Source organism: Ixodes scapularis, unplaced genomic scaffold, assembly GCF_016920785.2.
Source record: "Ixodes scapularis isolate PalLabHiFi unplaced genomic scaffold, ASM1692078v2 PGA_scaffold0__279_contigs__length_252992795, whole genome shotgun sequence".
NCBI lineage: Eukaryota > Metazoa > Arthropoda > Arachnida > Ixodida > Ixodidae > Ixodes > Ixodes scapularis.
The window spans coordinates 14,541,927-14,565,847 of NW_024609835.1; the positions used below are offsets into that span (position 1 = coordinate 14,541,927).

At 43.0% G+C, this 23,921-nt stretch overlaps 1 protein-coding gene across 1 annotated transcript in view; it reads right to left on the bottom strand.

Annotated features, from left to right (window-relative positions):
* Positions 1 to 677: 677 nt before the first annotated feature.
* Positions 678 to 23,921, bottom strand: part of LOC120846891 — a 34,163-nt gene continuing 10,919 nt past the window's right edge. Inside the window, exon 3 of the mRNA XM_040218797.1 lies at positions 678 to 1,240. Coding sequence (XP_040074731.1) covers positions 678 to 1,240 — 563 coding nt within the window. The remainder of the gene's footprint in view (positions 1,241 to 23,921) is intronic.

Here is a 23,921-nt window from a genome sequence, read left to right on the forward strand (position 1 = left end):
CCCTAAAACTCCCTATTGACTATCGAATGAGAAGGGCGAGCGGTACCGCGCTCCGATGGTTACTCCATCTTGGAGACCTCCCAATGTTTTTCTTTTGAAACCGCAGTTTAGACCACGTAAAGCTAAAGCTATCGCTGCAAAATAGAGAAATTCTGACTTTAGTCCCCACCCCTAAATCTTTTGATCAAGTTTTTGAAAAAAAATATCAGAATAGTTTTACAGAACGCAGGTTAGCAGTTGGGGCCTACGCCCTTATCTACGACAAAAACCAGTGTCGTTATATTGTCGAGGCCCAGCCTCACATTGTCAAAACATTTACCCTCTAAATGTTTCATTTTTATTTGTTTCCCCCAAATGTTTTATTTATTTTTTTACAATCGATACACTTTATTGATCGCCTTTTCCGTCGGAAAAATTGATTAAAATAGGACCAGTGTATATTAATTCGACCGCCGCCCGATGCAGTATTCACCGGAGAACTTCTGATAGCTCACAGCTTATTTAGTAAAAATATGAATGATCCTGAAGACTTCACCGACATCGTCGCCAGGTAAAGGGATTTTTGCAGCATCGCATCTTGAAGTGGGAATATTTACACATTTCAATGGGTCCATTATTCGTCACGCCCATTGTTTTTAAGAGGAAGAAAAAACAGACATAGTCTAGGTTTGATGAGGTCAGCTATGCCGGACTAAAAACACTGCGGTGGTCATCCCGCTCGCCACTACTGCGAAGAAAAGCTGCAGCGTGATGCTCAAGCTGACCAGCGAGGTGCCGGAGTTTCCGTTGTCTTTCCGCGAGTGGGCGGCTTGCTTCTGCATCACCTTCCGCTGACTCAGCACCATGTCAATCTCGTTCTTCATTGTCTGCGTCGTTGCGGTCGCGTCGTCCCGCGTCTCCAAGACCACCCCCTCTTCGGATTCCTCCTCTTCGATCTGGTCCCTGTCGTCCCGGTGTTCGAGGATTTCGCCTTCGTCCGGCGAAGCGACGGTGGTCATTGTCGTGCTGTCGACTTTAGCGTCGGGGTTGGAGTTCTCGAACTTGGGCTTCTCGTGGTCTTCGGGGCAGTTGAGCTCCTTGGCGCTGAGACGGGCCACCTTGCTGCTGGTAACCGTCGCACCGTCGGCCGCCGCGAAATCGCACTTGATGTGCCGCAGCTCGCGCCGGAAGTTGTCGTTCCTGGTGGCGTTTGCCAAATTTGCGATCCAGGAGATCCTGCAGTCGCAGCTGAACTTGTTGCCTGGGAAAAAAAGATGGTACGAACAAGGCAATTAGACACGCTGCTAGAAATGATCATTCGTCGATTCAACCGCAACTAAGCAAGTTACTCGTTTCCAGAAATTGTCAGGAAAGTGAATTTTCTGGAGGCCTCACAGCAACATCCGACATTTATTTGAAAGACTTAGCTTAGAAAGTCTCTTCAAGTATATCCGCTTTCACTCTGAGGCTTTCAGGATGAGTCTATTCAAGTTCACCCAACAGGCTTTGGTTACTTTTTTTTATGTTCTATTAAATTACTTGTCGCAGAATCTCGAATGTAACCCTTCCCTTCCGTCTCTCCTGATACATAAGAATTATTAATTCGAATTAAGTCTAGGAAAAAACAAAATTAAAGTGCCTGCAAAGTTCGGCTGAAACTGCTACTTCTACTTGCATTCTGCCTTCTTAGGTGCAACAAAAAATAGTGTACAGCTGGCGTGTCCATCTTTAAGCACAGAAGTGTAGTGCCAAGTTTTTTTTTTAATGCTTGTCATTTCATGATGTTTTAAGGCTCAATATTATAAGGCAAAGACGGCGCAGGATAGGGTGAGAACAAAGCAGGAGTTTTTTCAGGCCTCCAGATGAAGTGACTGAATCTTATTTCGCGTGACTCGGTCCAAAAAAAAAAAAAAAACTAATTCGTACAAAGAAAAAAAAGTCCACAAGTCTGGTCTTGATAATGTCATATTCCAATGACGTGTGGCCGCAGATATTCAAGAGAATGATGAACAGCGGTTGTACTACGTTAGGTTAGGTTACAGTGTTACAAGTGCCGAAACATTCTTGAGGCCCTTGATGTCGACGTGTTACATATACAAAGCAGGAGTAACGCCGCCTTTAGCGCCTGGTTCCATCAGTATAAAGTTCCTCTCCTCAATGTAGGGAACAAATATTAGCATATGGGAACTTTTCACGGCTGCTTATTTTATATTTCCTGAGCTTAACGAGCAGGCGTCTCATAGACGTCATGCGAAGATATGACATAGGAAATCTGTGTCCCAGAAAAATTGACACTCGAGGACGCGCCATCAAAACACTGTGGTAAAAAATGTTACATGCAAATTGGAGACTGTGACGCCACTTTTTTTTTTCATGGTGAATAGGTGGCAACTCTCATAGGAAAGTCAAATTTAATTAGTTAACCGTGTCTCTTTATCCCAACTTGCGCGTACTGCGGCTTAAATCATATTAAATGACGCATTGTTCTTAGTCTGACGTGAATATTTTTTTCACATATGTAAACACAAAGATCCAGAAACAAAGTAAAGGATAGTAGCCACGCATGGAAATGGCGCAGGGCCAACTTACAATAAAAAGGGGTGATTATTAGAGTGAAATTAATGCGCGCAAATTCCATGAACGAACACATAATGAGAGCTTTATTAAAAGGACAGTCCTGGGCCCTGGCTTACCTTTCTGCCTTTCACCCACCACTTCCATATTAGAAGTCGGAAACAATTACTCCTATTTCTTTCGTTTCCTAGCTTATCTGTTTCTTATTCTTTACTTCTTCCGGAGGCCACTGTCGTGCACGGCGGTGGCTAAAAAAAACAACTAGAAAACATTTTTACTTGTCAATTTCTTTTCAGTGGTTACTCTTGAATGGCGTAACGTTTAATGAAGATAATGCCCAACATCGGCAAACTTAAATACAGATTCAAGACTAACACGGAAGTTAGCAAAAAGCTATATTTGCTAGGAGCTTTCGCAAACTGTAGACCTTTTCGCCCTCCGACGCATGGGCGCTGCCATCTTGGAACTACGTGACGCGGCCGCCATAAGCTGGCTTCAAATCGACGATCGTCAAGCCCCTCCGCGCCTTGGTGAAGGTGTTTTATTTGTTTGTTTGTTCGCCTTTCGTTGCGTTTCACCGAAATTTTTTGTCTTGCTTTGTGAAGTGTCTGATCTTAATTTCTCTACCTAACTGCATGCCATCATTATGAGCATAACTTCTACACTTTATATTATAACAGTTTAGGAATATTGGCACCGTCGGTGTTCCGGATACGCGTGAGGAAAGGATTCAGCGTTAGCCCTGGCGCACATTAAGTATGTAGATGTCTCTCAGATACATGAGGGCTGGAACCAATTATTTATGGCAGCGCAAATTTCTTAAGTGATAGTAGCTGAGTGTTAATAGCCGAATGAGAAGCGCAAGGTATCTTTATGATCCCGCATTTATGATCTTAAAGAAGGAGGCAAATATAGTTAACGCAAGTAGTCACTATGTGTGCTTTTTGAAACCATAGTGTGCTGCCTTCATAACAAATTTAAATCAGTTGCTTTTGATTATAAAGAGGAATGGTTTTTCCAATATAAACATCGTTTGGTCTGTTTTTTTATGAATTAAAAAAAAAAGTTCTAAATTGTGCTTTGTCTCATGTCTGCAGTCACCCAATTTTCTTAAGATACCCAACCTTGGTACCTCGCCAGGCGACGCGATTGCCTTTTGCAGCAAGTGTCATTTCAAGGAGTGTGCCCGTGCTGTATCACATCCGATACATGTTTTGTGCCACCTGTCTCAAAAATAGCACTCTAGATGAAACCGCTTGGCTGATCGGCGTTCACATGCACAGCTTCATGACACACTGACATCGACATCACTTGCTGGAAAAGCCCAACTTGCAGGCAGCGCTGCAAGCTTCCAGGCTGTGCATCCCTCATATTTGAAAAATCCGAGACATTTTCTGTTGCGCTGTGCTTGAAAGGACTTCTTGCCGCCGTTCAAGTCTACAGGAAATGTGTATGCACTTTGTATACAGTCAAAATATAGACGTCATTTTCAGGCTAAACGGTCGTTGGTGGATGATTTGATCTTTTGTTATTCGTGTACTTGTTATTGTTTCCAGCGACTTCACCCTCTCCGTAGTTTTTCATATAAATTTCAACAGCGCTTGAATAAAAGAGCTGCTTTCGCCACGTTCAAAACCCAAAAGACACGAATGCATCGTGTATCAAATTAAAATGATTGAAGTATTTAGTCGTTTTTGTACAGGGAAGCATGTAGATGACTCGTTGGTCGTATTTTTTCTTGTCGGCGTCCTGATGGAGGAAAAAACCTTCAGCGATATAAGCGAAAATTGCATATATCACGTATACAACATACAGCGCAGCATTATAGTTTCAATGAAGAAGCACAAAAGAGGCATCCAAACCACACATTTGATAATAAGGCGCTCCTGATAAGAATGCGAAGCACGTAGAGCTCACCGCATACGTTTCCCGATAAAGATTACCGTTGCGCAAGCTGCCGTGGCGACTGCAGCTTGTTACGTGATGTGCAAGGTCACTAGCCTTTCATATACAAAATAAGAACCCTCCGAGTAACTGATGTCATTGTTGTTGCAGCACCGCTATGGGTAGGCCATGGCAATTATATCAGCAACTCAAAAATAATTTAAAAAAAATACAAGGCACGCGTCATCTCTGTTTTTAACCGATTTTTTTTTTTTGTGAATTCCTTTCGTCTGGTAACGTTCCACATGACAGGAAGATTAGCCGTATTATTCCAATACATAATTCCGGAAAGCAAAGTTCACCTTTAAACTACCGTCCTATATCACTGACCAACATTTTTTTCAAAAATATTGTAATATATTTTATGTTCCAATGTTATTAGATATATCGTATAGAATAGCTCCCTATCCGTAAACACACACGCATAGTTGGGACTCCCGAAGAGCAACAGAAGTACAAAAAGCGGGACAGAAAAAATATGAAAAAAAGGCAAAACGCGTCCAGCGGTGGCGTACTGCGACCAGCGGCGGCATTTGGTATAATGGTCGATCGTTGCAGGTGACACCACAGCTTCGCTGACCAACCACCTTCACGGCGTGGACTGGAGCCCCATTTTTTTTTTCTAATTTAAATTAACTTTTTTCCGCGTTTCAAGGAACGTGATCTACAACCAACAACAAACAGACATGCACACATATCGGTGCCTATAAAGCAGTTAAATGAACGGAGTCTACGAGTAAAATATAACGACGTGATTGTCCCTCTTCCGATACCAAGGAGGGATTCACCGCCACCCAAATACTACTTTATCTCCAGCATCGTGACTAGCACTCAGTTTCCGGCTATGATTAAGAACACTGGAAAGTTTTGCGGCAGAGAACTACGGATATATATTTATCTTTTCTTTTCTGTGTTTTTTATGTTATGCATTAGATAATGCAGTGGAGCAAAGAAGACTTTATTAGGATTGTGAAATATCTGCATTCACTCATTTCGAGTTGCGTTTTTTTATGGCTGTCAAGCTGGGAACAAGCGAAGGTCTGACGAAGGCCTAAACGTCGTCTCGTCCAGTGTAATAAAACTGTGCAACCCTTCAGGATATGTCTTTTCATTTATGAACACGGGAGATTTCATCTCAAATCGAGTAGAGAAAATAGGTATATATATTGTAACAGCGCAACTTCATCACCATCAACATCCACACTATCATTACCATCTACAATAGCGCACCGCCTGCACGGGCGGTGTGTGTCTCATGCTGGAGCTCGCGGGGCAGAATTGCTCCAGGGCTCGGCCAGTAAAGCCGGTCTTTTTTATCTCCACTTTGTCTTCCTTACACATGGTGGAGGTCGGCAACGGTCTTCCCGCCCCTCTCCTCATTTGAAATCCTGGAACTTCATCACCAACCTAAAGGTCGGCCAGGAGGCCTCCATCTTCCTCTACGGGGAGGATATTGTAACAGCGCAACTTCATCACCATCAACATCCACACTATCATTACCATCTACAACAGCGCACCGCCTGCACGGGCGGTGTGTGTCTCATGCTGGAGCTCGCGGGGCAGAATTGCTCCAGGGCTCGGCCAGTAAAGCCGGTCTTTTTTATCTCCACTTTGTCTTCCTTACACATGGTGGAGGTCGGCAACGGTCTTCCCGCCCCTCTCCTCATTTGAAATCTGGAACTTCATCACCAACCTAAAGGTCGGCCAGGAGGCCTCCATCTTCCTCTACGGGGAGGATATTGTAACAGCGCAACTTCATCACAATCAACATCCACACTACTATTACCATCTACAACAGCGCACCGCCTGCACGGGCGGTGTGTGTCTCATGCTGGAGCTCGCGGGGCAGAATTGCTCCAGGGCTCGGCCAGTAAAGCCGGTCTTTTTTATCTCCACTTTGTCTTTCTTACAATATATATATATATACACTTTTTTTATCTTGACGAGGAAATGTATGCATTAGATTCCGACTGACAAAGTTTGTCATGCTCTTTAGCTTGACGTAAATGTCGTTTCGTAATGCTGTAGATACCTACGTAAAATGTATAGCTAGCTGATTTAGTGATTATAAATTCAGTACTGTATGTTAAATAAATAATAGTGTTACTGGTAAATTAAGAAGTGACTGTTTAAAGACGTTTGCAAGTTCAGTACCGATTTTCTCACGAAACTCAATTTCGGTATTGATTTCCTAATAAAGCTACTCAAAGTGGCCGTCGTCCGTTAAGTCGAGGGTCACGTGCCCTTCTTTCCATCCCTCACGTCCGGACTTAGAGGCGACGGGGGCTTCCCCGTCATCCTCTTTCATTTTCGCGTCTTTGTATTCTGCGTGACGTGTTCATCTCTTCTCGCGCCTTTACACTACACCTTTTAAAACAACTGAAAGTTTCTTGATCACTTCGAGGTCCCTGAAAAAAAGATGACCAAATTTAAAACCCTCCGCGTCTATCAATTCTCGAAAATACGATGTTAAGCATTGTCCGGGCTGTAAGGAGCTTTCTGTTATATATATATATATATATATATATATATACAGTTTTTTTTTTTTTATTCTTACATATTTGTTTAAAAAAAACGTGAAAGCTACACTAATGCGGTTTGTGCAGGTGGGTTATACGGTGAGGCGGACATTATGTGGGTGGCTAATCTTTACGATGAGTCGGCTAATTAAATAAAATTTGGTAATTAACTTTTTAATTAGTGGAAATAAACATATGGTTTTAATTAGAAACTTGTAGAGCATCATCGAAAGCCACTAAATCAACTATTTTTGGAAGGATATAACGCTGGGGAAGCATTTTACGGCGTTCTGTAAAAGCGTTCCGTTTGGACGCGTTTCTAGATTTCGGTTTCTTATCGGAGCGCATCACCGCGCCCGCGGTCCTGCTCCCCAGTGGCTGAGACGCGCAACACACGTGCGCCCCACTTCCCTCCATTCCACGAGGGAGGCGAGAAGGTGGCTTCGCGCCGCGACCGCCGGGGAGCAGGATCGCGGGCGCGTAGATGCGCTCCGATAAGAAACCGAAATCTAGAAACGCGTCCAAATGGAGCGTTTTTACAGAACGCCATAAAATGTTGCCCCGGCATTATATCTTGCTAAAAATAGTTGATTTAGGGGTTTTTGATGATGCTCAGCAAGTTTCTAATTGAAACTATATGTTTATTTCCAGTAATTAAAAAGATAATTAACAAATTTTAATTAATTAGCTGACTTATCGCAAGGATTAGCCACCCACATAATGTCCGCCTGGCCGTATAACCCACCTGCACAAACCGCATTAGTGCAGCTTTCACGGTTTTTTGTAAACAAATCTATAAGAATAAGAAAAACACCCTGTATATATATATATATACACCATGCCCATAGTATGTGTACAGGGTGTCTAAAAAAAATGACATTTTGAAATGTAAAATATTTTTATAAAGATTATTGTTTGAAATGATGGACGAAGAGCGTCATAGTGCTGGTCAAGATTAAAGAAAGAATAAACATGCAGGACAACGACAACACAACCACGTCTCTCACCCAGCAAGGGACATATAAGAATTCCAAAAGCGAGCATCCGATGAAATGCGGGAAAATCAAAGAAAAGAAAAGTAACTGAGAAAATGGGAAAAAGGAAAGACGCGAGAAAAGAAAATGCAAAGTCAGGACGACAGAGCTCATTTTATGTGGCCTATATCAGTGGTTTGGCATATATTAACGACGAGGTGCAAATCTCAAATTAAAATATGCCAGCTGAAATGAAGAGTTGAAAAGTTAGTTAGCGAATTTAATTTAAGTCACTAAATGTTTCTTTATACTCGTGTCCCGGCGTGCACCGCGGTCGATAACGTTATTCTGCAGAAATATATTTCCTCTCAATGTCTTTTAAATGTTTTCACTCTTAGGAAAAAATGCCCTGTATATGGAAGCACCCTAGTACATTCGAAAATTTAAAAAAAAAGCTGCTAAGAATCCGAAATTAAGACAAACCAAAAAACTTCCTAGAAGCCTAAAAAAAAGAAGTACACGGCTTTCACGAGGTCCAATTCAAGATAATCTTTGATGGAAACGTCGACTGAAATTTCGAGGCTTCAAAAATCTTAATATTCGAACGATTACAATTGTATGAAACACATATCGAGGCAAACCATCAGTATTTACGATATCTTACTTTTCTAAGGAGGCCTGTCTATTTCATGTGCTAATTTTATTTTTGAACTAATGACTTATGCATATACCAAAGTCAAACCGGCATCGCGTAACTAGTTTTAAAGAAATAGAATTTCAAAATTATATTAAATGTAAAAAGGTTATTAAGTACAGCATTGCTGACGACCGCTTTTTTTTTAGCAGCTTCCCTTTTTGGGGGGGTCAAAATATTGAGGTTGAGGATGTTTAACTGCGTTTCACCGCCTCATTTCTATATTTCAGCATTGAGATCTTGCATTAAAAAATCATCATCCAAAACACGAAAGACACCATTAAAGTCAAGGGTCTGAGCATTATGCTCGCTTCCGTGTCTCAAATCGATATACGCAAATTGAGGCTCTAATGGGAGAACCCATTTTTATAAATCTCATACCGCTGATGCGGTATCTATAAAGAATAAAGACATTTGTAAAAGCGCTTTCTTTAATGAACGCAAACACGTTTTGAATGCTTGTTTCTTAGATCTTATAATTTTAAAGATCCGCTCGCTAGTAGCTTTTATTTAATGTATGCTAATATGCTAAAGAAAGCATTATTCGGGGCGCCCAGTTTTCTTCTAGAAAGGAATGTTATGCATATTTAGAGATATAGCTTCGTGCATGAAGACACTGGACGAACATCCATGACGTGCATCGTTAGGCCTAATATGGTAAGAAGCTCTTTCTGTATTATTCGTTCCTTTGGTTCATTTATTTGTTTATTTTTTGTGCTCGTAAACAGCTTTCGCCTTTGTAACACTGCACAATATATTTATAGCAAAAATAATAACATTGAATTCTAGAGATTGTTGAGGAAAAACTTAAACGCGAGAAAAGTTGGATTAAAAACATCAATGCATGGAGCATCGGCGGTACCATACACGTTCTAAATGCGTGTCATGGGGCCAGCTCTAAATATTTCATTGACATGAAATTTAAGAGAAATTCACAAACACTTTATCGGTACATGAATATTAATCGCTGAAGTTAGATCAGGGAAATCAATTACTCTGTGGATGGATTTAAACAAAAATATAAAAGCTCTGTCACGTCGTCTTGCAATCAAGGTAGAACAACCACTTCGTTCTAAGAGTCTTCTATATTCAAAGTAAACTGTACGGCCCACATACCGATCATAAACAACTTCGAAAGAAACACTCCTAGACATTCGCCCTATCGAAATCGATACGACGGAGGGAAACTCCAGCTTTGACTTAAGTAATGGAATGTATACGCGCGTTATGCAGGCTGACATAGAAAGCTCATGTGCGATTCTAGAAATGAAACCCGACGCCAAGAAGGAGGCGTTGGCAATTCTATTGACATATGTACTGAATGACAGAGACAAGTTCATATTAACTCAAATTTCATGGGAGCACTCGGCTCCTTACAACGGGGCATTGCCAAGTTCCAAACACAAATTAATAGGCTTTAGTTTCCTAAGTAAACACATAACAAGTCTTAGTAGGATTAAGCGTTAACATGTTCAGACAACACCAATGTACTGATTTGACATCATCCATAAGTTACACACAGTCCTTCACACAGTAACTCAGCACCCCCGTAATCCATACAAAGAAATCTACTATTATTCTAAGGCAAAAACCGCCGCAATAGGGTTAGCCTTGAGGATCTTTTCGGGCGAGCCTGAGCGGTCTTTCCACTTACTGTCTGTCGAAGAAAACTGCACTGATTTCGAAAGTCAGATTTATTATATACTTAGCTCCTTTGTTCCAAAAATTAATATTCCGAACAACCCTCACCATCCGTGGTTTTTTTTAAAAACAATTGAGCCTCTTCTTAACAAATAGAAACTTTGTATACAAGAGCTATAGAAAGGAACGATGATGAGTCCTGGGATTTGTACAATCTCCATTGATCGATATGTACTTTAAAAAAAAAAGGTTAAGTCACCATTTTACAGAGAAGAATCAAAAGATCTTTTGAAGTCTATTCCCAAGAAATTTTGGAGTAGTATAAACCCGCCGAAGTCAAGTCCTGCTATTCCTGGCTTCATGGATTCCGAAGGAAATTTCTCGTCCAATCTTGAAACTGCGAAAAACTTTAATACCTTTTTTAGTGAAGCCTTTACTAATTAATTGTTTCCCTTACCTACTTGTGAATTCACTTATGACCAAGCTTTCTTAGAATATATCACTATATCTTCACGTAGTGTTAGCAAAGTTATCAAAGGCCTCCCTTATCGTTCATCACCAGGAATAGATGGCCTTAATTCTAAATTGTTAAAACTTACTCAACCCTACTCCAGTGACATTCTAGCTTAGTTGTATATTCGTTTCTTGTGAACGTTGTTTGCCCAGTGAGTGGAAACATGCCAAGATAATTCCTGTCCATAAGTCAGGTGATGCGTCGTGTTTAAATAAATACCGACCCATATCATTTACTAGTCCTGTGTGAACGTTTAGAGCATATTATCTATAGTCGTATAGTTCATTTTGTCTCGGAGAATAACGTTATTTTCGATGGTCAACATGGCTTCCGCGAGAGCAAGTCGAGAGAAAACCCAAATTTTGAACTACTAACCGATCTTCATGGAAATGTTCATTCGGTTAAGCAGGCTGATATAATATTTTTATACCTTTCCAAAGTCTTTGACTGTGTGCCGCTCAAGCGGTTTATACATAAACTTGAAAATCTGAATATGAACCCCTCAATCATACTTTGGATTAAAGAATTGTTTACGAATAGACTCAAATCGGTTTCAATTTCTGATCACTTATCAAACAGCAAAGAGGTTAAGTCCGGCGTACTGCAGGAGTCTACGCCAAGACCCCTTCTTTTTCTTTTATTATAAATGACCTTCCCGCAAAAATTTATTCTTCGATAAGACTTTTCACAGACTATTGCGCGTTGTATATAAAGATAGCTAAAACTGACGACGTTCATACTTTGCAAGACGATTTTAACTGTATTGTTTTATGGTGTGTCAAGTAGCAGATGCGTATCAACGTAAACCAAATTTGGGACTGTGTCAGCCAAACAAAATTCTAATCAATTACAACCACACAATCAATGGTGTCCCTATCGAAAATGTAAATAAATATAAGTACCTGAGCTTTTTTATTTTCGATACTCTTTCTTTTGAGGATCATATTAACTGTGTCGTGGGCAAGACAAGTCGTTCCTTGGTGTATATTAGAAGCAAACTGTTTTTAGCATCTCCTGAAACTCGTCTGCTATCTTTTAAATCTTTTGTCAGTTCGCAACCGGAGTATGCTAGCATCATATGGTCTCCTAATCGGGATTATCTGAAAACTAAATTGGAGAGCATTCAAAACTAAGGCGTGTGCTTTATTTTTCATGACTATTCACTTTACAAGAGTGTTTCGGCACTGAAACAAAAAGCACATGTACCTCTATTAGAAACCAGGCGTACATCTCCCGTCTCACGTTCCTTCATGACATGTATTACTATAATGTGTCTCTCAAGGAACGTTTATTAATACGTGCCCATCGAGTTTTTGATAGATATGATTATGCTCTAGAACTTCGCTTACCTTATTGTAGAACTAATTAATTTTGCAACTCCCCGTTACAGCTTGCCATTTCAGAATAAAGCTCTACCTCAGTTTATAGTTAAACTTGCAGATAGAGCAACTTTCAAATCGTCATGTGAAATATTATTTCATATTATCCCGATATGAATATTGTGTGCGATATGTTTTTCTTTGTTGTTCTCTGTTATCGCTACTCATGTCTATACCATTGCAATATTTAATTTTGCTAAACGTTTCTTGATTTCCTATGACTTATGTATGATATGTGTTAGTCTGTATTGTATTGTCTCCACATTTGTAATTCCCCCCTTATGCAATGCCCGAAAGGGCGCTTTGAGGTATATAAATAAATAAATAAATAAATAATATCTGCCTAAGTATCTTGATATCATCGGCATATTGCAGAATTTCTGAGTGACTAACAAATGAGCTGCAGTCGTTTATGAAAACATAAAAAATAATGCTACAAGTACGGATCCTTGAGTCCTTGAGGATGAGGCGTTCCTCATCTTCCTCAAGTATATGCACCATTGAGGAACACCAAAGAGAGTCACTTCTCTGGTGTTCCTATATGTGGACACGGCAACCCCGCCGTGGCAGCGTCGCTTAACATGCATCCCATCATGTTTACGCAGATCGTCCTTGGCTGCTTGCTGAACGTACCGTCGGTATCGGTGGCAACTTCGGCTGGAGAATTCCGCGCTGGCTGCAATCTGCTGCCGTGCGTCGAGACAGCTGCGTCATCGATTACACGGGTCCACGTGGCGAACTACCATGGCACAACGCTCACGCGCATGACGACATCAGCTGATCACCTCGGCACAACTGGGCTTAAAAACTGGATGACTGCGGTTACTACCTTCAGTGGACACGGCAACCCCGCCGTGGCAGCGTCGGTTAACATGCATCCCATCATGCTTACGCAGATCGTCCTTGGCTGCTTGCTGAACGTACCGTCGCTATCGGTGGCAACTTTGGCTGGAGAATTCCGCGCTGGCTGCAATCTGCTGCCGTGCGTCGAGACAGCTGCGTCATCGATTACACGGGTCCACGAGGCGAACTACCACGGCACAACGCTCACGCGCATGACGACATCAGCTGATCACCTCGGCACAACTAGGCTTAAAAACTGGATGACTGCGGTTCCTACCTTCAGTGGACACGGCAACCCCGCCGTGGCAGCGTCGCTTAACATGCATCCCATCATGTTTACGCAGGTTGGTGGTTGTAAATACGGTTTTCATAGTAACTGCCTATGCTTAGTTGTGTTGCCGTGTCCACGGGTCTTGTTACAGTGTGCGAATGACTGTTTGTTAATAGCAGGTATGTTACTGAAGCTCTCGGGTGACGTGGAAGCAAATCCTGGGCCTATAACTGATGCCATGTTCGCAGAAATGCTCCAAACACAAAAAGATATCCTAAAAAAAATTAACGAAATCCAAGAAAAACAAACTACCTCGGAAGCCAATCTACAGAGGTTACAAAATAGGCTGGACTCTATTGAAGAAAAACTTGAAATTGTCGATGAAACTAAGAACAGGCTTGTCAAAGTAGAGAGCGCAGTTTCCAGTCATGATCTTGAATTGAACTCGCTGTACCGACAAGTTGATGATCTTGATAATCGTTCACGTAGAAACAACTTGATTGTGAGGGGAATCAAAGAAGAAACTCTTGAAACTGAGCAAGTTTTACTGAGGCTTGTAAATCATGAAGTATTCGACGGTATACTGAAAGTGAAACTCGACTCCATCGAACGAATTGACAGAATCCGAAAACACACACCTGGTAGAATTCGACCAATTATATTGAAATTTGCTGACTTCCGAGATAAAATGAAAATTCTTAATAATTGTTCTAAGCTCAAGGGCACCAACATTATCATTAATGAAGACTACTCGAAAAGGGTTGTGGAGATTCGGAAAAACTTATGGAACTCTACCGCTGATGTACGAAAGGAGGGAGCAAAAGTAAAGTTAATGTTCGATAAAATCAAGATCAACAATGTCCTCTACGCTTGGAACGAAGTTGCCAATATAAGATACAAGTGTTTCACTTCACTAAACACACAAGAACAATGACATAATAAAAAGAGTTTTAAATTAATTAAAATAAATGCCCGGAGCATCTTAAACAAGGTTGAGCTTATTGAAAGCATTGTTCTGGAACACGAACCAGACATTATGGTAATTACTGAGACGTGGCTTCATAAAGACATTTTAGATAGTGAAGTTACACCAGAAAACTACAGAATAGTGAGAAAAGACAGGGGAGCACGTGGTGGAGGCGTTGCAATTCTAATTAAAAATAATATCGCATTTACTGTTTTGGTGGGCGCTGAAGCCATTGAGTCAGTATGGATCCAGATGAAACTCAACGACCATGCCGTTGTCCTAGGTGGAGTTTACAGGCCACCTAATGCTCCAGTCGACTTCTTACTCAAACTACGCGATTACATGGACTCTGCAATACGGTCTCATAGTATTTTGTTAGTGGGGGACTTCAACTTACCAGGAATAAATTGGAATAAACTTTCAGCCGGAACAGCGGAAGTGGCTAGTTGTGACCAACTACTGGAACTTGCTTTCTGTTATAACTTGACGCAAGTCGTCACTGGGGAGACACGAGTGTCTTCCACGACCTCGTCCCTACTCGACCTAATCTTTGTTTCCGCCAACCTAAACGCTGCTCTTCCAAACTGCGAAATTTATGAGGGAATATCAGATCACAAAATGATAGTCATGACATTAAACGCAAATCTCGGCACAATCTATGTCCATCGCGTAAAACATTCCTTAATTTTGAAGCCGCCGACGATGTTAGTATTTTAGACTACCTTGAAAAGTCATTAGACGATTTTCAGTTGCTCCACCAGACATCTGTCGGTACAGAAGTTTTGTGGAACTATTTTGTTGAAGTCGTTCAGCACTGCATTAATCAGTTTGTGCCTACTCATACAAAAACGACCAGAAAAAAAAGTCCTTGGATCACTATACTTCGTTTCAACTTCGGTTCGAGCGCGGCCGATGTTATGAGCCAAAGGGCCAATCAAAGAGCGGAAGAGGCACAACGTCATGGCGTGATCTCTGCACTTGATAAGACCAGCCGGTATTCGCTGTCTCTGTGCGTGCTCCTCCGCCGGCTAGTCCTATCAAGCACAGGGAGCACGCCATGACGCGCCGCTTTTTGCGCTGTTTGATTGGCCCTTCGGCTCATGACATCAGTAGCGCTCGGACCGAAGCTGAAACAAAGTATAGAGATATCATTCAAAGAAAGAGAAGAATAAAGCGTTATCGGAAAATTCTTAAGGGTAATCCAAATATCGATAAAAGGGTGCAACTTCACGCCATGAGTCATGATTTGAAAATACTTGTGAAAGACTCGAAGAGCAAATTTTACAACGTCACACTGAAAAAGTTCCTTACTGATGACCCTGCGAAATTTTGGCGTTATATTAATCCGCGTGCCAAATCGGGAAGTGACTCCGGCAACACTCAAGAACGTGTTAAAGATTTTAATTCCTTCTTTTCTTCTGTTTTTACGCGAGATAACGAAATTTTGTCGGGATTTAAAGATTTCTCTGAGTATCCTTCAATTGGAGATATTGAAATACATGAAGAAGGAGTTTAAAATTTATTACTTAATATAGACGTGAAGAAAAGTTCCGGTCCCGACGGAATTCCGAATGTGTTCTTAAAAAGGTACAGTGAATGGGTTGCTAAGTATCTTACTTTAATTTATCAATCATCCTTAAATGAAGGTCACGTGCCTAAAGCCTGGAAGTCTGCCAGAATTATACCTATTCATAAAGGCGGTTCGGAGAGTTGTGTAGAACATTTCCGCCCGATATCTCTTATTAGTACATGCTCCAAACTCCTCGAACACATCGTTTCTAAACATATGTTGACTTTTCTAAATGACCATAATGTACTGTATGAATATCAACACGGTTTCCGCAAAGGTCTGTCTACGACCACACAACTTGTTGAAACCGTGCATGATCTTGCTCAATCTATTAACAACCGAAGTCAAACTGATGTAATATTCTTGGACTTCGCAAAAGCTTTCGACAAAGTGTCTCATCCTAAATTGTTGCTTAAAATTGATACCATATTTAAGAACCCCATAATTACAAATTGGTTTTCTTCCTATCTTTCTTCGAGAGTTCAGTTTGTCGAGTCCGGAGAATATAAGTCTAGCTTTGCACCTGTCCTTTCGGGAGTTCCACAGGGTAGTGTACTGGGACCACTATTATTTTTAATATTTATAGATGACCTCCGCTTTGGGATTTCTGTTCCAATGAAGTTGTTTGCGGACGACTGTGTATTGTATAATAACATTGAAACCCAACAAGATCAAGTCGAACTAAGCAATAACCTCAGCAAAATTAAACAATGGTGCGATGAGTGGCAGATGGAGTTAAATCCCTCGAAAACGGTATTGATAACAGTTACACGCAAAAAGAAATTTTTAAGTTATGATTATTTTTTAGATGGCACTAAACTCCTCCGTGTGGATGAACACAAATACTTAGGATTAGCATTCACGAGTGACTTACGATGAAACACTCACATTGAAAAAGTCCCATCAAAAGCTAACAAGGCACTCTGGTACCTTAGAAGAAACATAGCTAGCGTCACACCAGAAATAAAAAAATATAGCGTGTAAAACATTGGTGAGACCAGTTCTCGAATATGCGAAAATTGTTTGGGACCGATATACAAAGATCAATATTACTAGACTCGAAAGGGTTCAGCGGCTTGCAGCTAGATTCGTCTTTAGTAAATATAGCCGCACAGATTCTCCCACTGAGCTATGCTGCCGTGCCGAGCTCCCAGCTCTAGAATTAAGAACAAAGTGTGAGCGTATGAAGTTTTTGTTCTTAATTTTTCATGATTTAATTTGCATAAAAAAATCTAACTACATGGACATACGCTTGGGTGAATCCACAAGGCACCGTCATGCTATGTACATAAGAGAGCCGTCTGTTAGAAACGATTGCTTCAAGTATAGTTTCTTTGCTAGAGCAATTACGGAGTGGAATGCTCTGCCAAGTGGCACTGTCACCCTAACCTCAATTAATGAGTTTGTTAAAAACGTCGAGAGCTTAGTACTTTGTCACGCGTCGTAAATGTTGATTAATCACGATGCCTATCTAGTGTTCTACTCTTACCCTCAGAGTCCATTTCCATCATTTTTTTTTCACTTGTTGTGTTGGCGTTGATCTGTATAAGTACCTGAGCACTTCGAATGCTGTATCATTGCCTGTCTAGTCACCAAGTCATATAATAACAGCATCTTTTTTTTCCCCTCTTTTCGTGCTTTTTGTCGCAGCAGGTATTAGTAATCTCTGCCGCCGTTCTTTTTTTTTTCTTATTGTGCACTGTTGTTTGCATGTATGTGATTTACTGCATTGTATTACCCACTCCTGTAAAAGCCCTGTCTAGGGCTGACAGTATCAACAAATAAATAAATAAATAAATAAATATTTTTCTGTAGACACAGATTTCAAACTAATTCGAAGTAATTAGGAGACCTGATTCTCTTATCATGGCAGATCTCTTAATAATTGAAGGCGCAATTTTTAATCTATCAGCCTTCCTGTTGAACAATTAAAACGGAAATGAAATTTTAAATAAAAAAATAGCTTTAACGGAGCCCTACTTCTCGGGAAACCTTGATAATTTAGACATGGTGGGACGCACGTTTTTAATCCTTTTTTTTTCCACCGAAGCATTAGTTTTTCAAATATTCACATTGAAATTAACATCTACATTTTATGTATGTGCAAATTCGATGGCAGACACCGCTGTGACATCCAACCTTGTGTCAATCAGGGTTGGGCAGTATCGCGATACAAATGTATCGCGATAGTATTTCAGAAATACATTTTGTATCTGTATTTCTGTATCGCGATACCTTTTTTTCACCAGTATCTGTATTTCTGTATCGAAATACATTTTGAATGTTTCTTTGTATCGCGATACAGTCAGGGTGAAATGTATTTCGTTACATTTCTTGAGAAATACACCTTACCTCCCCCCCCCCCCCCCCCCCCCACCCCAAAAAAAGAAATACAAATCCGAAAGCATTTGTTTCTTTTTACTTCTGAGGACATTAGGGTCAAGGAGATGCTCGGGCATCGTTACCATGCTGACCAAGGTTCCTTCCGATTCTCCAAACTATTTTTCTATGCGTCCTCTTCTCTCTTCTGAGAAGTGTCGCATTGTCGGGGACTCGAACCAGGTGGCGTGCCAGGTGTGGAGGCAGAGCATCTTGTGCCGCAGGTCCTTAGGTAGGGGTTTCTTGAGTCATTGTTTGCTGGCATCCAAAGCCCGCTGCTAACCGTCTCTTTTGCCTTAGCGTACACAGTACACCCAGCCGGCAAAGCTGATTCACAGTCCATTGCAGCACGAGCCTGGCGGTGGTTGACTTGAAATAGTAGGATGACTCACGCAGTGAAGTTCAACACATATTCGAATGCGTCTGCGGCTGCGCCCGTAATATTGCACGGCTCAAGGGTACGTCATCAGCCGACGTGAAAGTAACCCGCTGCTCTGGTGATCCAAAAGCCAGGACGGAGGTCAGACGTGGCCTTGCTGTGCCGGCTCAGACTTCGTACACCTGCGACTCGTCTCGAGCGCGCTGTTTCTCGGAGAGCTCGCACCTGTGCCGGCAATATCAGGTCGCAGTCTGCGAGGTCTCTATCTGGAGTATGCAAGACAAAACTTGAGGATTGCAATCCATGCGTCGGTGGCGGAGGTTCGGTAGGAAGGACCTTCACAACAAGGATGCCACCGTATCGTTTTATCAACCGTAACAGAAGACATGTGTTCCAGGATGCTTAGGTGGCCCACTATTCTCGAAAATTCCAACTGACACTGCCTGCATGATCTTCAACGAGGTAACCTACAACGAAAGCACGTATTGTCCTGTCATACAACAGCGCGGTAAAGTTTCATGTTCAAGGCCACCCCCTACAGACAAAGAGTACCAGTTCATTCCACCGTGACGTCATTGATAAATGTTGACAGGGGCGTCCTTATTGAACAGGGGCGTGGTGACATTTTGATGGAATTTAGGATGACAAAATTTGTTTAGAGGCCGAAGTCTTTTCGCATTCCTCGACAGCCAGACAGGATGTCAGGGAAGGGACCGTGGTCAGTCTTTGATGGAACGTTTTTTTGAGCCCACTGAAAACTACTTGGCATCCGAAATCACTACCTTCAAGGCAAAGTGCCAAGCCTACGGGAAAGTAATTTTAGTATCAAAAACTTCCACTTCCAACTTCAAGCTTCATCTCATTTGGCGTCCCAAACAAATTTGAAAAAATGTATTGCCGTATCAGTATTTCTGTATTTGTATTTCTGCCCTCCCTAAAATGTATTCCTGTATTTGTATTTCCAAATACTTCTTGCCTCTATTTGAAATGTATTTCCGATACGTATCGCAATACACTTTTACAGATATATTTCAGTATCAGTATTTTAGCTTCTATTTTAACGTATCCCAGTATTTGTATTTCCAAATACATTTTTGAGTATTTCTGACCAACCCTGGTGTCAATCAAGCTTAACGTCTATCCCATAAAGATAAAAATCACACAATACTTTGTTAATTGTAAGCCTTGGTTTATCTTTAAAAAACATAGTAATTTGTGTCACACAACAGATTCACAACACCTCCAGATTGCACCTTTGTACGCATATAAGCTGGGTTAAACTACAAAACTAACTTCCGCAGTCAGGATTATTTTTGATGCACTACGTAAACTTAGAGAAAAACCATATTCTAAAAGTACACTCATTTTCTACGTTCATCATGCAAAAAGTACGCCTAAAGCATAACAAAACGTAATAAAATGTTAGTATACTTTGTATTTTAACGGTGCTGTTCGCACGTCAATTCAGCCTCACAGGTAATGTGTTGGCGCACACTAAAAGTATGTTTGATATACTATTAGTAAAGGCTTCAAATTATTCACACTGTCTTATAGTATTCTACGTTGAGTTTTGTGATTAGCAATACGATAATGCGGAAATCAACTAAATATTTCAGGACAAAACAACACAAAACCGGTACAGTACATCCCGGACACTTCATACTAAAGTATATCCCAAACCAATACGCTTCATCCCAAAGAACTCATGCCAGGAGCCAGGCAGGTAGCCCAGGATTTTGATTCGGGAGGGGGGGGGGGGGGGGGCGCCCATGACAAAATGCTGTATGAGGGGAAGGAAGGAAAGGAGACCCCTGCAAATTGTAAGATTGCAAGGGCGGATCCATGCCGCCGCCCCCTCCCCCCCCCCTCCCCCCCGCTGGCTACGTGCCTGCCAGGACCATTCCATACTCAGATATTTATTTTTTTCAATGCAAAGCGTCTCAGGATGAAGTGAGTATACTTTAGGCGTTCTAGGCACTGCGGTCTCGTGTCATGAAATGTTGCGCTATGAAATGTCCCTGGAGTAACAACTCTTGTGATAAAACATCTTAGAATAAAACGTCTGCGGTATGAAGTTTCCGCGACGAAGTGGCATGGCGTGGTAAACCTACTATTCGCATTATATAGAGCAAAGGCGTGAATTGACTTCTCTACTTATTCAGCGAGTCTCAGGGACTAGATGATGCGCGCCCTTTTGCCACCAGGACGGCACGACATTGACGCGCGATACTGCTCGTCTTTTTTGTTGGTTAAAGTGAGAGAAGTAAAGCCAATTATTGCTATTCTTCGCGAAGCAATATATATCACGTTACTTGCAAAAGAAATTGGGGTGTGTGCATGCTTAAATGCCCAAGAACTTAGTCTGCCTGAACGGGTGACTTGTCTCCCAGCTGAAGATGAGAAATTTAGCCAGTGCAGTACAACCCCTAGACTAGAGTCTTTAACATACATCACACAGTAGTAATACACGACCGCACGCCGGTACAATGCTCATCCAGATCGAAACGGGCAGGGGTGGTGGGGATTGAACCCAGTATCCTTCAGTTCTGCAGCGCGAGCCCAGTTACTTCTCAGTGAAAATTGACAGTGTCTCTAACTATCGTTCACTGAGTTTATATTTAATTTCAAGTGTGCAGTGTATTGATTTTTAGAGCGCAGCTCCTAGGGGCCCGTTCCCGGCTTGAGTGGCGTCGGCGTCGGCGTCGCCGTCGGCGTCGGCGTAACCAAGGTCACCCCAAGGTCACGCGGCCCCCCAAGGTCATCCCAAGGTAACGTGATCCCCAGAGGTCACGTGACCCCTCCCCCAGGGTCACGGGGTCCTGGGGGAGGTCACGTGACACCTAAAGTCACGTGACCCCCCAAGGTCACGTAACCCCCTCCCGAAGTCACGTGACACCCCCGAGGTCACGTGACCACCCCCCAGGGTCACGTGACCCCCCCCGCCGAAATCACATGACCTCCCCGATGACGTCATCGTCACATGACGTCACCGGCATCCGCATTGTCATCGTCATCATCACTGATGACGTCATCTGTGACGTCACTGATGACCTCACAGGCATCCGAATCGTCATCGTCATCATCACTGATGACGTCATGAGTGATGTCACTGATGACGTCACCGGCATCCGCATCGTCATCGTCATCATCACAGATGACGTCATCAGTGACGTCACTGATGACGTCACCGACATCCGTATCGCCATCGTCATAATCGCTGTTGGCGTCATCGGAGTCCGCTTCATCGTCACTGATGACGTCATCGTCACTGATGACATCATCGGCATCGTCACATGACCCCCAGGTCACTTCACCCCCCCCCCAGTACCCTTCCCTCCTCCTCCTCAAGAGCTGCGCTCTAATTCGGTGTTACAGGGAGTTGTAAACGGCTTTCACTTTTTTTATCTAATTTTTTAACCCAGCTAAACGCGCATCTATTATCAGTACTCGACGAAAGGAACTTTCATTCCTTCCCAATGTCTGTATTGTCACGGGTGGTGACCAAAATAAAAGGAAATAAACGGGAAGAAATAAACGTTTGATGTGGCGAACTTGTGCCAAAAAATAAAGGGAGAACAAAGATAATAACAGAGCGTCGCGGGCGTCGAAGTCTGCGTAGCAGCACAGTCGAACGCTGGAGCGAAACTGAATGTGGCTCGCCACGCGGAGCCCCTTATGTACATGCGTGGGCTTCTGGAATAATCGGCGTGGAAAGTTCGACGTGTAGAACATTCTGACCTCGAATCAGCTAGACGGTTCTCGATTTCACCAGAACATAACATTACAGTGTTAACAAAAATGCATAGTCGCGACCAGGAATCGAACCCTGGCCCTTCGCGTGGGAGGCAAGCGCGATAACCGTTCGGCTACGGCCGCGCTGCCTACTTGGCGCGCGGCATTACTCCCCCCTTAAAAAGTGCATCGCCCCGAGGCATCCCAAAACAAAACGAAGCGCATAAAAAGAACAGTAAACTAAAGAGTCACTTGAAACACATAAGATTCACAGTCCTATCGAGCATAGTACGGCTTCAGGCGCACGACGTGGACGACTTCAGGTCGTGGTGGACGGCGTGATGACGTTCTTGTTCCGTCGGGCATCACCTCGTAGTTCAGCTCGCCGAGGCGACGAAGTACCTTGTATGGTCCAAAGTACCGTTTCAGCAGTTTCTCACTGAGGCCGCGGCGACGGATGGGCGTCCACACCCACACCCTGTCTCCGGGCTGGAAGTGAACGTCCCTGCGACGAAGGTTGTAGCGGCCCGCGTAGACGCGTTGCTGGTCTTGAATCATGAGTCGGGCGAGCTGGCGGACTTCTTCGGCACGTTGAGCAACCGCCTGGGCGTCGTCGCTCTCATTGTCAGATGGCTCATGGGGAAGCATTGCGTCCAGCATGGTCGTTACCTTCCGACCATGTACCAGCTGGAAAGGGTGAATCCAGTGGTCTCCTGAACCGCCGTATTGTAGGCAAACGTGACGTAGGGCAACACCTCGTCCCACGTCTTGTGCTCTACGTCGACGTACATAGAGATCATATCGGCGATTGGGTTGTTGAGTCGCTCGGTCAGCCCGTTGGTCTGCGGGTGGTATGCAGTGGTTCGCCGATGGCCGGTGCCACTGAGACGAAGGATCTTTTGCGTCAGCTGGGCCATGAACGAAGATCCGCGATCTGTAATTAGAACTTCGGGTGCGCCGTGCCGGAGGACGATGGACTCGATGAAAAACTTGGCGACTTCCACAGCAGTCCCTGAATGAAGAGCTTTCGTTTCGGCGTACCGCGTGAGATAATCTGTGGCGACGATGATCCAGCGGTTCCCCGCCGTCGAAGGCGGAAAAGGACCAAGTAGATCCATTCCGATCCGCTGGAAGGGTGTAGTTGGAGGAGAAACGGGCTGCAGAAGTCCGGCCGGCCTCGTCGGCGGTTTCTTGCGTCGCTGGCACTCGTGGCATGATCGTGTGTATAGGTGGACGGTCTTGGGGAGCTTCGGCCAGTAATACCTTTCACGAATACGGGCCAGTGTCCGGCTGTAACCAAGGTGTCCGGATGTCGGGTCATCGTGGCAGGCTTGGAAGATCTCCTCTTGAAGGTCACTCGGGATTACCAGCAACCACGGTGTGTTGTTGTCGCCGAAGTTCTCTTTGTAGAGTACACCTTGTCGGATGGCGAAGGTCGGCAGTACTCGTGAGAAGACACGTAGCACGGTACTCCTGCCCCCTTCCAGGTGCTCGATTAATGCTCGCAGCTCAGGATCGTCCCGTTGACGTCGTGCCATATCGTCGGTGTTCACTGCTCCTAG